General features: G+C 44.7%; 1 protein-coding gene across 1 annotated transcript in view; it reads left to right on the plus strand.

Annotated features, from left to right (window-relative positions):
* The window catches only part of ADGRL4 (adhesion G protein-coupled receptor L4), a 244,784-nt gene that overhangs the window by 121,955 nt on the left and 109,264 nt on the right, over positions 1–13,565 (plus strand). Inside the window, exons 5-6 of the mRNA XM_040360641.1 lie at positions 5,294–5,364; positions 12,762–12,941. Coding sequence (XP_040216575.1) covers positions 5,294–5,364; positions 12,762–12,941 — 251 coding nt within the window. The remainder of the gene's footprint in view (positions 1–5,293; positions 5,365–12,761; positions 12,942–13,565) is intronic.

Consider the following 13,565-nt stretch of genomic DNA (forward strand, 5'->3'; position numbering starts at 1 on the left):
TATCCCAGTGCGCATGCTCCAAATGACGTCGCCAAATCGTCATGCTTTCGACGTGAACGTAAATTACGGCCAGCCCCATTCACGGACGAGTTACGCAAACAACGTAAAATTTGAAAAATTTGACGCGGTTCCGACGTCCATACTTAAAATTGGCTGCGCCATGTTTTTGGTGGTTTATCTTTACGCCTGAAAACCCCTTACGTAAACGGCGTATCTGTACTGCGATGGCCGGGCGTACGTTCGTGAATAGGCGTATCTAGCTGATTTACATATTCTAAGCGTAAATCAGCGTACACGCCCCTAGCGGCCAGCGTAAATATGCAGTTAAGATACGACGGCGTAGGAGACTTACGCCGGTCGTATCTTAGCAACATTTAAGCGTATCTCAGTTTGAGCATACGCTTAAAGTTGCGACAGCACAGATTCGGACTTACGACGGCGTATCTACAGATACGCCCGTCGTAAGTCTTTCTGAATCTACCCCCAGGGTCTCATCATGAGCCCTGGGCCCCCGTACTAAAGATCGGGACTCAAAATTCTCGATTCCGGGTCGTCTGACTCTGATCGCTGTGATAGCCTCTGATTGGCCAGCACTGTGATCAGTCACTGTGAAGCTCACCCCCATGTTCTCTCTCTATGTGAATGGAGGAGACTGATACATCATCTCTCGCTCTCCTTGCAGAGAAAAAAAAGTGTGTGTAAAAATAATATTAATAAAAAAATGAAAAAAAAAAAAATTGTCAGATCTAGGTCAGTGCCAATGTTAGTGTTTGAGTCAAGGTCAGGGTCAGTTTTTTTTTTGGGGGGGGCGGGATTTTAATTTTAATTTTCAGTGTCAGTAAGTATCAGTGGCCCAGATTCAAGAAGCACTTGCGCCCGCGGAACCATAGGTTACGCAGCGCAAGTGCTTACTTGCTCCGGTGTAACGAGTGCTCCTGATTCAGGAACCTCGTTACACCGACTGCAGGCTCTTATGTCTCGCAGATTTTAGGCTGCATTCTTGCGGGGGCCGCTAGGGGGCGCTCCCATTGTGTATCAGCGTGTAGTATGCAAATTGCATACTACCACTGATTCACAAGCTTGCGCGGGCCCCGCGCAAGCCAGGTACGGAGTTTCCGTATGGCTACTTTTAGCGCAAGGCTGCCCCTTCTAATAGTAGGGGCAGCCAATGCTAAAGTATAGCCGGCCTTCCCGCGCCGTGAAATTTGAATTGGACACCATTCACGTTCACTTAGAAGCAAATGACGTCCTTGCGACGTCATTTGCCGCAATGCACGTCGGGAAAGTTTCCCGACGGAGCATGCGCTGTACGCTCGGCGCGGGAGCGCGCCTAATTTAAATGATTCCCGCCCCCGGCGGGATCATTTAACTTGCGCACGCTTACGCCGGGCAAATATGCCGGCGCGCCCTCGCAATTCACGGAGCTACTGCTCCGTGAATCGAGGGCAGCGCAAAATATTTGAGGGGGCGCAGGGCAAAATCGTTGCCCTGCTCCCCCGCAAATATCGCACAATTCTACTTGAATCTGGGCCAGTGTGTTTTAGATAGGATTACAAAAACAAGGAAAATGTGCACTATTGTCTTTGGGCTGTATTAACAGTACATACAACAACTAACATACAGATATGTGGTATCGCTGAGATCGTCAGGAGGAGGAGAATTTATTTTTGGGTGTTCTTTGGTGGAAGGTTATGGCATTAGTAAGAAATATACAGTTAAATAAAAAAAGATTTCCATTGATTATAAAAAAATTAGATGTCCTTTAGCATTTACCATGAAATGAAAGCCCATTTTGTCTTGAAAAAAACGTGGTACAATCCATCTGGATGCACAAAGTAGTTGTGATGATATGTACAGATTTACTAACAAAACTGTCAAAATTGAAAACTTGTGCTTAGGCATTAAGACTTATTTTACCCTCGGGCACAAAGGGGTTAAGCACATTGGAGTGTACAGAGTGCAGTATTTAGAAGTACATTGCTGGTCAGCAATTGTAAAAATCAGTTCCATAATTGATGTCAGTGGGGAAAAAAACCATAGCTGCCAACATTGAAAAGGAGTTAGGAATGACGCCTTAAAGGGATTAAGAAGAAAAATGTAGTGTGCTTTGTTGTGGACTGCCTGCTACACACCTTAAAGGGATTGGAAAAAGATGTTGTGTGGTTACAAAATAGATATGGTCAATAAAGTGAGATATTACTTTATGGTGTATGTTTTGTAGTGTGCCAACTTTCCCCAAAAATAGGGCCTGGGGTGAAACATACCCCATGAAATATACCCCATTGTTGGGTGAAACATGCCCTATTGTTGGTGTCAGTGGCATTTGTCAGGGCCAGCAATAACCCTAAGCAAGTGAACTGGCCAGCAATAAAAACCTCCAGCAATAAGCCCCAAAAATGATAACCCCCAGCACAACAATAGTCACCAGCACACTAGCTATATAGGAGACAGGGTCATGAGAGGGAGAGCGAATAGCAAGGACAGATAAATGGGTGGAGAGAGCAGAAGAGAGAGAAATAGCTGAGGAGGGAGAGAGAGCAGAGGAAGAGAGAGAAGGGAGAGAAAAAGCAGAGGGGGAGAAAGGGAGCAAGGGGGGGGGGGGAGAATGAGAGAAGGGGAGGAGAAAAATCAGAGAAGGGAGGGAGACAGCAGAGAGAAAAGAGAACCGATGGGGAGAGAGAGTAGGGTGGAGAAAGAGAGGAGAGAGCAAAGGGAGAGAGATAGAGCCGTGGGGGAGAGAGAGGGGATGAGGATAGAGCAGTGGAGGAGAAAGAACAGGGGGGGAGAAAGAGTAGAGAGCAGGGAAAAGAGAGAGAACAGAGGGAGGAGAAATATAGAATAGTGGGAAGAGACAACGCAGAGGGGAAAAAGAGAGAGAAGAGAAAGCAGAGGGAGGGGAAAACAGTGGAGGAAGGGAGAGCAGAGAAGGGAGAGAGCAGGGGAAGAGCAGAGGAGTGAGAGAGCAGGGGAAGAGCAGAGAAGGGAGAGAGCAGGGGAAGAGCAGAGAAGGGAGAGTGCAGGGGAAGGGCAGGGAAGGGAGAGAGCAGGGGAAGAGCAGAGGAGGGAGAGAATAGGGGAACAGCAGAGGAGGGAAAGAGCAGAGGAGGGAGAGAGCAGGGGAAGAGCAGAGAAGGGAGAGAGCAGGGGAAGTGCGGAGAAGGGAGAAAGCAGGGGAAGGGCGGAGAAGGAAGAGAGCAGGGGAAGGGCAGGGGAGGGAGAGAGCAGGGGAATGGCAGAGGAGGGAGAGAGCACGGGAAGAGCAGAGGGGAAGAAGAGAAAGCACAGGAGTAAGAAAAAAATCTCCAGGGGGAGAAAGGGAAACAATGGGGGGGGAGAGAGAGAGCAGAGGTGATAAAGAACAGGGTAGGAGAGGAGAAGAACGCATGGGGCGATTGGGGGGGGGTAAGAAAGAGAGCAGAGGAGGGAGAGAGAGAGAGAGAGAGATCAGCATAGGGAGAGAGAACAGAAGGAGAGTAAGAGCAGAGGGGTAGAGAGAGAGAGCGAGCAGCGGGGGAGGAGGGCAGAGATTAGGGTGAGAAGAGAATGGAGAGAACATTGTGGAGGAGAGAACAAAAGGGAGAGAGAGCACCAGAGAGTGGAGAAAAGGAGTGCAGAAAAGGGGAAAGAGAAAAAACAAAGGGGGAGATGGGGGGAGAGAGAGAGAGAACAAAGGGGGGAGAGAGAGAGAATGATGTGGGGGAGAGCGGAAAAAAAGAGAGGACCTAGGAGGGAGAGGGAGAACCGGGGGGGAAGGGGGAGAAAGAGAGAGTAGGAAGAGGGGAGAAAGAACAGAGAGAGGGGTGAGAGAGAGAAATAATGGGCGGGGGAAAGAGAAAGTAGAAAGAGTTGAAGAGATCGAGGGGAATAGGTCGATGTCACCCACATAAAGACAAGCTGGGATTGGCAGGAATCTAAGGATGAGCCCACACTTCTGATGCCATGCAGCCACATCCCCTCCACTTCCTGTCATCATCCAGCCGACGAGAGAGGTGTTGTTTGGAGCTGCGGCCATCTTGCCAGTTCTGGGAGTTGCTGATGCTTATGTTCCAGCCTGAGGCCTGACAATTGTACTTCTGCTGCTTAAAGACATTTTGGGGGTGCTACATCACATCCAAGCATTCCCCTGGTGCCATCATCGGGAAGGGTAAAGTGGTAGAATGAGGCAGTTGGGTGTGCTGCAGTACAAGGAGCATGCTGATAAAAGAAAAGAGCAGAACAAGCTTATCAATTTACTGCTTTGCCTATAACTATACAATTACAGGCTGGGCGTGAATAGAAGATCCCCCAGGTGGGAGGGGCAGAATGAGATACTAAATCAGATAAATAAGCAATTTGTAGTCCCCCCCAGATATCAGCATACCTAAAATATTAGTAAACTAAAACAGTTTAATACAACACAAAAAAAAAACACATAGGTAGGATATAACATGGAGACTTCCATGTCACTTCCTGTTGTGTCTTTAAGACAGGAAGTGAGTAATCTCCCTGTTAGGGAACAGACAGCTTTGCCTATAACTATACAATTACAGGCTGGGCGTGAATAGAAGATCCCCCAGGTGGGAGGCGCAGAAGGAGATACTAAATCAGATAAATAAGCAATTTGTAGTCCCCCCCCCCCTCCCAGATATCAGCATACCTAAAATATTAGTAAACTAAAACAGTTTAATACAACACAAAAAAAAAACACATAGGTAGGATATAACAGGGAGACTTCCATGTCACTTCCTGTTGTGTCTTTAAGACAGGAAGTGAGTAATCTCCCTGTTAGGGAACAGACAGCAAAAAAATAACCTGAATAAGGTTTTAATCCGTATTCTATCCAAATCTAAGAAACAAGTTTGACCATACTTTCGTTTTAATGGTAGCTTGTCTTTGTTCTTATGCAAGTTCTTTCTACTTATACGCCCAGCTTTACAGTCAACCCAGCCACCATTCCCATTGTGAGCTGACAGCCCACCGCTCTTGACTGGGACTAATGTTTGCCCCATCAACATTGTCAATTGTTATGTTTGTCAAGATAACCCCAGCGAAACAATATAAATGTTTTATTATCACACGGCAACTCAGAGTAATGTTGATGTTACCGTTATGTTTTGTACATCAGCTAAAAGAACGGCGCATTGTTCTTCGGAGGAAATTACATTCATTTGCTTATCGCCCGTGCACCCATAGACGCACATTTATTTCAGCTATTATTTGCTGTAAGCCACAATGACAAGTGAACCTCTTGAAAGGAACGGTAATGACAATCACGGATGTGCATTGTGAATGTTTCTTTTTTTTTTCTTTTCAGAGAACGTAAAGATTAAATGCCATTTGGATTCTAATTGTGTATCAGCAAACATTAATCAGACAATTATCAAGGTAAGTGGTTTTGGAGAGTCTTGTGTTTCCTGTGGCCGATGTGTTATCACTGTTTAAAAATAAGAACCCATATGCTGCGAGATGACTTAATGGTTACATTATTTCATCATATAAATTACGAGGAAAACAAAACGGGATAATTGACTTTGTTTATGTCATAGGCACGTTCTTTTTATTGCATTTGATAGATCAGGTTCACATTTACATTTTTTTAACATGTAAGTGATTTTTGTTTTGTTTTGTTTTGTTTTTTTATCCCATCTTTATAAAAAAGTGGAAGTTCCCCCAAGAAATAGCACTATGTTCGACTTTCATCTGTGCTCCAGTTGTCCACAAATCAGCATTGGAAACTGGCAGCCATTTACCTGCCACATCATGATGTCATTTAGCTCCTCCCATGCTATCTACAACCCCAATTCCCAAAAGGTTGTTGGGATTTTGTGTAAAATCTACATTAAAAACAAATGTGGCTGCCAAATTATACAGGAGAATTTGAAGGAAGTTTTGTGCATGCATAATAAACTTAAAATGGACCTTTCCGTTAAAATGGAAGGTTCACTTTCCTGACAGCCCTCCACCCCCTAAATACATATTATTTTTTAAAAAGCAATAATGTTTAAATAAAAAATAAAATAATAGATAAAAACAATGGGCCAGATTCTCGTAGAATCGTGCAAAACTGCGGCGGCGTAACGTATGTCATTTACGTTACGCCGCCGCAAGTTTTACAGGCAAGTGCTTTATTCAGAAAAGAACTTGCCTGTAAAGTTGCGGTGGCGTAGCGCGAATCCCCCGGCGCAAGCCCGCCTAATTCAAATGATCTGGGTAGGGGGCGTGGAGCATTTAAATTAGGCGCGTTCCCGCGCCGAACGTACAGTGCATGCGCCGTCCCTAAAATTTTCCGACGTGCATTGCGCTAAATGACGTCGCAAGGACATCATTGATTTCGACGTGAACGTAAATGGCGTCCAGCCCCATTCACGGATGACTTACGCAAACAATGTACATTTTTAAATTTTGACGCGGGAACGACGGCCATACTTAACATTGGTTGCCCCCCATATAGCAGGGGCAACTTTACGCGTCGCAAATCTAACGTAAACGTTGTATCTGCACTGCGTCGACCGCGCGTACGTTCGGGAATTCGCGTATTTTGCTAATTTGCATACTCAACGGGGAAAACGACGGAGGCGACACCTAGCGGCGAAAAAAAAAATTGCATTTAAGATCCGACAGCGTAAGAGCCTTACGCCTGTCGGATCTAATGGTTATCTATGCGTAACTGATTCTAAGAATCAGTCGCATAGATACGACGGCCCAGATTAGGACTTACGACGGCGTACATTGCGTTGCGCCGTCGTAAGCCCTTTGAGAATCTGGGCCAAAAATGTTTAAATAAAGTTTAAACAAATAAATAAAAACAATACAGTTTAAATAAAGTTTTACAAAATATTGCTACACTGCTTAAAATAATTAAAGGAACACTTTTGAATCAGAACTCCTGGGATATTGATCTGGTCAGTTAAGTAGCAGAGGGGGAGGAGTTTATACAGAGGGGGAGGGGTATATACAGAGGGGGTTGTTAATCAGTTTCAGCTGCTTTGCTGTTAATTGAAATGAACAACATGTGCACTAGATGGACAACAATGAGACGACCTCCAAAACAGGAATGGTTTTTCGGGTAGAGGTGTCTGACATTTTTTTTCCCTACTTATCTTTTCTGACTGTTTTTCACTAGTTTTACATTTGGCTAGGGTCAGTGTCACTACTGGTAGCACGAGGCGATACTTGGACCCTTTAAAGTTTGCACAGGCAGTCCAATTCCTCCAGGATGGCACATCAATACGCGTCATTGCCAGAAGGTTTGCCAGCACAGTCTCACGAGCATGGAGGAGATCCCAGGAGACAGGTAGTTACTCTAGGAGAGCTGGACAGAGCCGTAGAAGGTCCTTAACCCATCAGCAGGATCGGTATCTGCTCCTTTGTGCAAGGAGGAACAGGATGCGCACTGCCAGAGCCCTACAAAATGACCTCCAGCAGCCCACCTGTGTAAATGTCTCTGACCAAACAATCAGAAACAGACTTCATGGGGGTGGCCTGAGGGCCCGACGTCCTCTAGTGTGCTCTGTGCTCACTGCTGGACACTGTGGAGCTCGATTGGCATTTTCCATTGAACACCAGAATTGGCAGGTCCGCCACTGGTGCCCCATGCTTTTCACAGATGAGAGCAGGTTCACCCTGAGCATATGTGACAGATGTGAAAGGGTCTGGAGAAGCAGTGGAGAACTTTATGCTGCCTGTAACATCGTTCAGCATGACCGGTTTGGTGGTGGGTCAGTGATGGTCAGTGATGGTCTGGGGAGGCATATCCATGGAGGGACGCACAGACCTCTAACTGCCATTAGCTATCGGGATGAAATCCTTGGACCCATTGTCAGACTCTACGCTGGTGCAGTGGGTACTGGGTTCCTCCTGGTGCACGACAATGCCCGGCCTTATGTGGCGAGAGCATGCAGCCAGTTCCCGGAGGATGAAGAAATTGATACCATTGAATGGCCCCCACGCTCACCTGACCTAAATCCAAAAGAACACCTCTGAGACGTTATATTTCGATCCATCTGGTGCCCCCAGGTTACACCTCAGTCTGTTCAGGAGCTCAGTGATGCTCTAATCCAGATCTAGGAGGTAATACCCCAGGACACCATCTGTTGTCTCATTAGGAGCATGTCCTGATGTTGTCAGGCATGCATACAAGCACTTGGGGGCCATACAAACTACTAAGGACCATCTTGAGTTGATGCAATGAAATTTCAGCAAAATGGACTAGCTTGCTGCATAATTTTTTCACTTTGATTTTTGGGTGTCTTTGAATTCAGCCCTCTGTAGGTGGATCATTTTCATTTCCATCAAAAGATGTGCTATCCTTTCATGCCTGAGGCCCCGTACACACGACCGGTTTTCTCGGCAGAATTCAGCCAGAAACTCGATGGGAGACGTATTCTGCCGAGAAAACCGGTCGTGTGTACACTTTTCGACGAGGAAACCGACGAGGATCTCGTTGGGCCAAAAAGAGAACATGTTCTCTATTTCCTCGTTAGTCAATGGGAAAAGTTGGCTCGCCGAGATCCTCGGTGGCTTCACAAGGAACTCGACGAGCAAAACGATGTGTTTTGCCTGTCGAGTTTCTCGGACGTGTGTACGGGGCCTGACACATTACCCCGTCCATACCAGTATAGATATCCAGCGTGAGATTTTTGCCCGTTGAGATCTGATTTGTTTTCAAAGCTTTCCTTTAATAGCCTTGAGCAGTGTATATACGTATTGCTTTAAAAAGAAATAATACTTTAAATAAAGTTTTACAAAATAATACTAACCTTGGCCTCAACTACCAATGCCTCCTGTGGACATGGATGATGTCATCACGTGCCTCTCCACTACATCCTGGGAAAGCTAAACGCTCAAAATTCTGCAAGGACATTACAAAAGCACATTCACATGGTATTTCAAACGTCTATCTTTTTTGGAAGGCAGCAGTCGGGGACAAGGTTTTTTTTTTTGTTTGTTTTTTTGCAAAAGCTTTATTTTTTACAAGGTTTTTGTATTTGTTGAGTGAGGAGCTGTCGATAAAACAAATCTTCTATTTTCATGAAAGGCTCACTGTATACGAAAATGCTTTTATCCTTGTTCGGAAATGCCACAATTATCTCAATAAAATGTGTATTTTTCCTGAAAATACAAAAAGCACATAAAAAAATGTTATTGGTAATTAAATCTGCTGCCCATGAAAGGGTTAAAGTCAAACATTACAGACAGCTGTACTGCATGTGCAGTGCTTAAAAAAAAATAACCCCTACATGTTGCTGTTTCAGCACATTGTCCATAATGTGTTTGAAGGACACCTTCCTCTGTGCTAAGAGCGCTTTTAAAAACAGAGGCTGAACTCTGCTCCGCAATTTTCAAGAGCAGAGGTGTGAATTTTTCTGCCAACGATACGAAAATATTTCCTTGTCAAGAGAACAGATTTTCTCCTCTATGTGTAGAAGAAATTAGAACCCTACAACAAGTTAAAAATGCAAAAAAATAAAAATAAATGTTATATATATATATATATATATATATATATATATATATATATATATATATATATATATATATATATATATATATATACACATACACATATATATTAGTGTCTCACAAAAGTGAGTACACCCCTCACATTTTTGTAAATATATTATTATATCTTTTCATGTGAAAAGAATTGAGTGTACAGCTTGTATAACAGTGTAAATTTGCTGTCCCCTCAAAATAACTCCAAACACACAGCCATTAATGTCTAAACCACTGGCAAGAAAAGTGAGTATACCCCTAAGTGAAAATATCCAAATTGGGCCCAATTAGCCATTGTCACTGCCCGGTGTCATGTGACTTGTTGGTGTTAAGTCTCAGGTGTGAATGGGGAGCAGGTCTGTTAAAGTTAATGTTATCACTCTCACTCTCTCATACTGGTCGCTGGAAGTTCAACATGGCACTTCATGGTAAAGAACTCTCTAGGGATCTAAAAAAGAATTGTTGCTCTATATAAAGATGACCTAGGCTATAAGAAGATTTCCAAGACACAGACACTGAGCTACAGCACGGTGGCCAAGACCATACAGTGGATTAAGAGGACGGGTTCCACTCAGAACAGGCCTCGCCATGGTCGACCAAAAAGGTTGAGTGCACGTGCTCAACGTCATATCCAGAGGTAGACTTTGGGAAATAGACATATGAGTGCTGCCAGCATTGCTGCAGAGGTTGAAGGGGTGGGGTGTCCGCCTGTCAGTGCTCAGACCATACGCCACACCCTGCATCAAATTGGTCTGCATGGCTGTCATCATCTAAAGATGATGCACAAAAAAGCCTGCAAACAGTTTGCGCATTACAAGCAGACTAGGGACATAGATTACTGGAACCATGTCCTGTGGTCTGAGACCAAGATTAACTTAATCGGCTCAGATTGTGTCAAGCATGTGTGGCGGCAACCAGGTGAGGAGTACAAAGAAAAGTGTGTCTTGCATATAGTCAAGCATGGTGGTGGGAGTATCATGGTCTGGGACTGCATGAGTGCTGACGGCACTGGGGGGCGACAGTTTATTGAGGGAACCATGAATGCCAATCATGCAGTATTCCAGCATGATAACGACCTCAAACACACCTCCAAAATTACCACTACCTTGCTTAAGAAGCTGAGGGTAAATGTGATGGACTGGCCAAGCATGTCTCCAAACCTAAACCCTATTGAGCATCTGTGGGGCGTCCTCAAACAGATGGTGGAGGAGCGCAGGATCTCTACCATCCACAAGCTCTGTGATGTCATCATGGAGGAGTGGAAGAGGACTCCAGTGGTAACCTGTGAAGCTCTGGTAAACTTCATGCCCAAGAGGGTTAAGGCCGTGCTGGATTCACGTAGGGTGTCCTAACTTTGCGGCGGCGTAGCTTAGCGCGTTTAGGCTACGCCGCCGTAAGTCAGCGAGGCAAGTACTTGATTCTCAAAGTACTTGCCTGCTAAGTTACGGCGGTGTAGCCTAAAGCGGGCGGGCGTAAGGGCGCCTAATTCAAATTTGTCTGAGGGGGCGTGTTTTATGATAATGAGGCTTGACCCGATGTGATTGATGTTTTTTTCTTAACTGCGCCGGGCGCCTACATTTCCCAGTGTGCATTGCGGCTAAGTCCGCCGCACGGGCCTATTGATTTTGACGTGGACGTAAGCAACGTAAATCCCTATTCACGGACGACTTACGCAAACGACGCAAAATTTTCGAATTTCGACGCGGGAACGGCAGCCATACTTAACATTGCTATTCCATCTATTTGATGGAATAACTTTAGGCGGCCTATCTCTTACGGAAACGGCGTATCTGTACTGTGTCGGCCGGGTGTACATTCGTGAATAGGCGTATGTAGTGATTTACATATTCTACGCCGACCGCAATGGAAGTGCCACCTAGCGGCCAGCCTAAATATTGCACCCTAAGATAGGACGGCGCAAGCCGTCGTATCTTAGATAGGTTTAAGTGTATCTCTGTTTGAGAATACACTTAAACTTAGGTCGGTGCAGATTCCGAGTTAGATCGACGTATCTACTGATACGTCGACCTAACTCTACCTGAATCTAGTTAAAAATATTGACACTTTGGGCCCAATTTGAACATTTTCACTTAGGGGTGTACTCACTTTTGTTGCTAGCGGTTTAGACATTAATGGCTGTGTGTTGAGTTATTTTGAGAGGACAGCAAATGTACACTGTTATACAAGCTGTACACTCACTACACAACATTGTAGCAAAGTGTCATTTCTTCAGTGTTGTCACATGAAAAGATAGAATAAAATATTTACAAAAATGTGAGGGGTGTATATACATAATGGGCCAGATTCACAAAAGAGATACGACGGCGTATCTCCTGATACACCGTTGTATCTCTGTCATCCGCCTGTCCTAACTATGCGGCTGATTCATAGAATCAGTTACGCATAGATAGCCCTAAGATCCGACAGGTGTAATTGACTTACACCGTCGATTCTTAGGATGCAATTCTAGGCCAGCCGCTAGGTGGCGAGGCCATTGCGGTCGGCGTAGAATATGCAAATGACTAGTTACGGCGATTCACGAACGTCCGCGATGCCCGTCGATCTAAATTTACGTTGTTTCCGTCGAGATACACGTTGTAAAGTTAGGGCTGCCTCCTAGGTGTTCTAAGCAATGTTAAGTATGGCCGTCGTTGCCGCGTCGAAATGTAAAAAATCACGTAGTTTGCGTAAGTCGTCCGTGAATGGCGCTGGACGCCATTTACGTTAACATCTAAACAAATGACGTTCGTGCGACGTCATTTAGCGCAATGTACGTCGGGTAATTTTCCCGACGGAGCATGCGCAGTACGTTCGGCGTGGGAACGCGCCTAATTTAAATGGTGCCCGCCCCATTTGAATTAGGCGGGCTTACGCCGAGCGGATTTACGTTACACTGCCGCAAGTTTACAGGTAAGAGTCTTGTGAATCAGGCACTTACGCTGTAAACCTGCGGCGGTGTAACGTAAATGGGATACGTGCCGCTGCGCAATGTAATTCTTTATGAATCTGGCCCATATATTGTATATACACTGTGTATATGTATATATATATATATATATATATATATATATATATATATATATATATATATATATATATATATATATATATATATATATATATATATATATATATATACACACACAGAGAGAGAATCATGGGTGAAACTTGTGTGAATTTGGGATTCCTGGATTAACAATAATAATATACATTGTTATGACATTTCTTTAACAGGCGCAGTAACAATTGTAAGCGCACCAAATGTTATACCACTTTTCCTCATTTAGGTCAGCGCTATCAAAGAGCCGATTGCTTTCCTAGAAGAAATTCAGAGGAGCACGACAAAAGATATTCTACCTGTGGACGTAATTACCTACATTGAAGTACTTGCAGCCTCCTCTCCACAACTAAGTACATTAAATAAGACAGCGTTGAACCCGGAATCCTTGACAAATGCCACCCTTACGGTATGTAATTTAGGTTTCATATAAGCCATCAAGGAAAGAGAACTCCAAGCTGTTGTCCACGAATTATATCGTTTGTGTAAAGTCTATCAGATAATTAAGAATACTATATTTGTATAACATAAGCCCAACTCCAATTCTGCCCACCCTATAAAATATACACTGTATTACCAAAAGTATTGGGACACCTAGCCTTTACACGCAAATTAACTTTACCCACTTAAGGACCTTGGCTGTTTTTCAGATTTGGCGTTTACAAGACTAAGGCCCCATACACACGAGAGGATTTATCCGCAGATACGGTCCAGCGGACCGTATCCGCGGATAAATCCTCTCGAGGATTTCAGAAGATTTCTATGCGATGGCGTGTACACACCATCGCATTGAAATCCCCGCTGAAATCCTCTGCCGATGACGTGTCGCGCCGTCGCCGCTATTATGACGCGGCGACGGGCGCGACGCTGTCATATAAGGAATTCCACGCATGCGTCAAATCATTACGACGCGTGCGGGGAATCCCTTTGGACGGATGGATCCGGTAAGTCTGTACAGACGAGCGGATCCATCCGTTGGAATGGATTCCAGCAGATGGATTTGTTGAGCATGTCAGCAAATATCCATCTGCTG

This window comes from Rana temporaria, chromosome 7 (assembly GCF_905171775.1).
Source record: "Rana temporaria chromosome 7, aRanTem1.1, whole genome shotgun sequence".
In the NCBI taxonomy this organism is placed as follows: domain Eukaryota; kingdom Metazoa; phylum Chordata; class Amphibia; order Anura; family Ranidae; genus Rana; species Rana temporaria.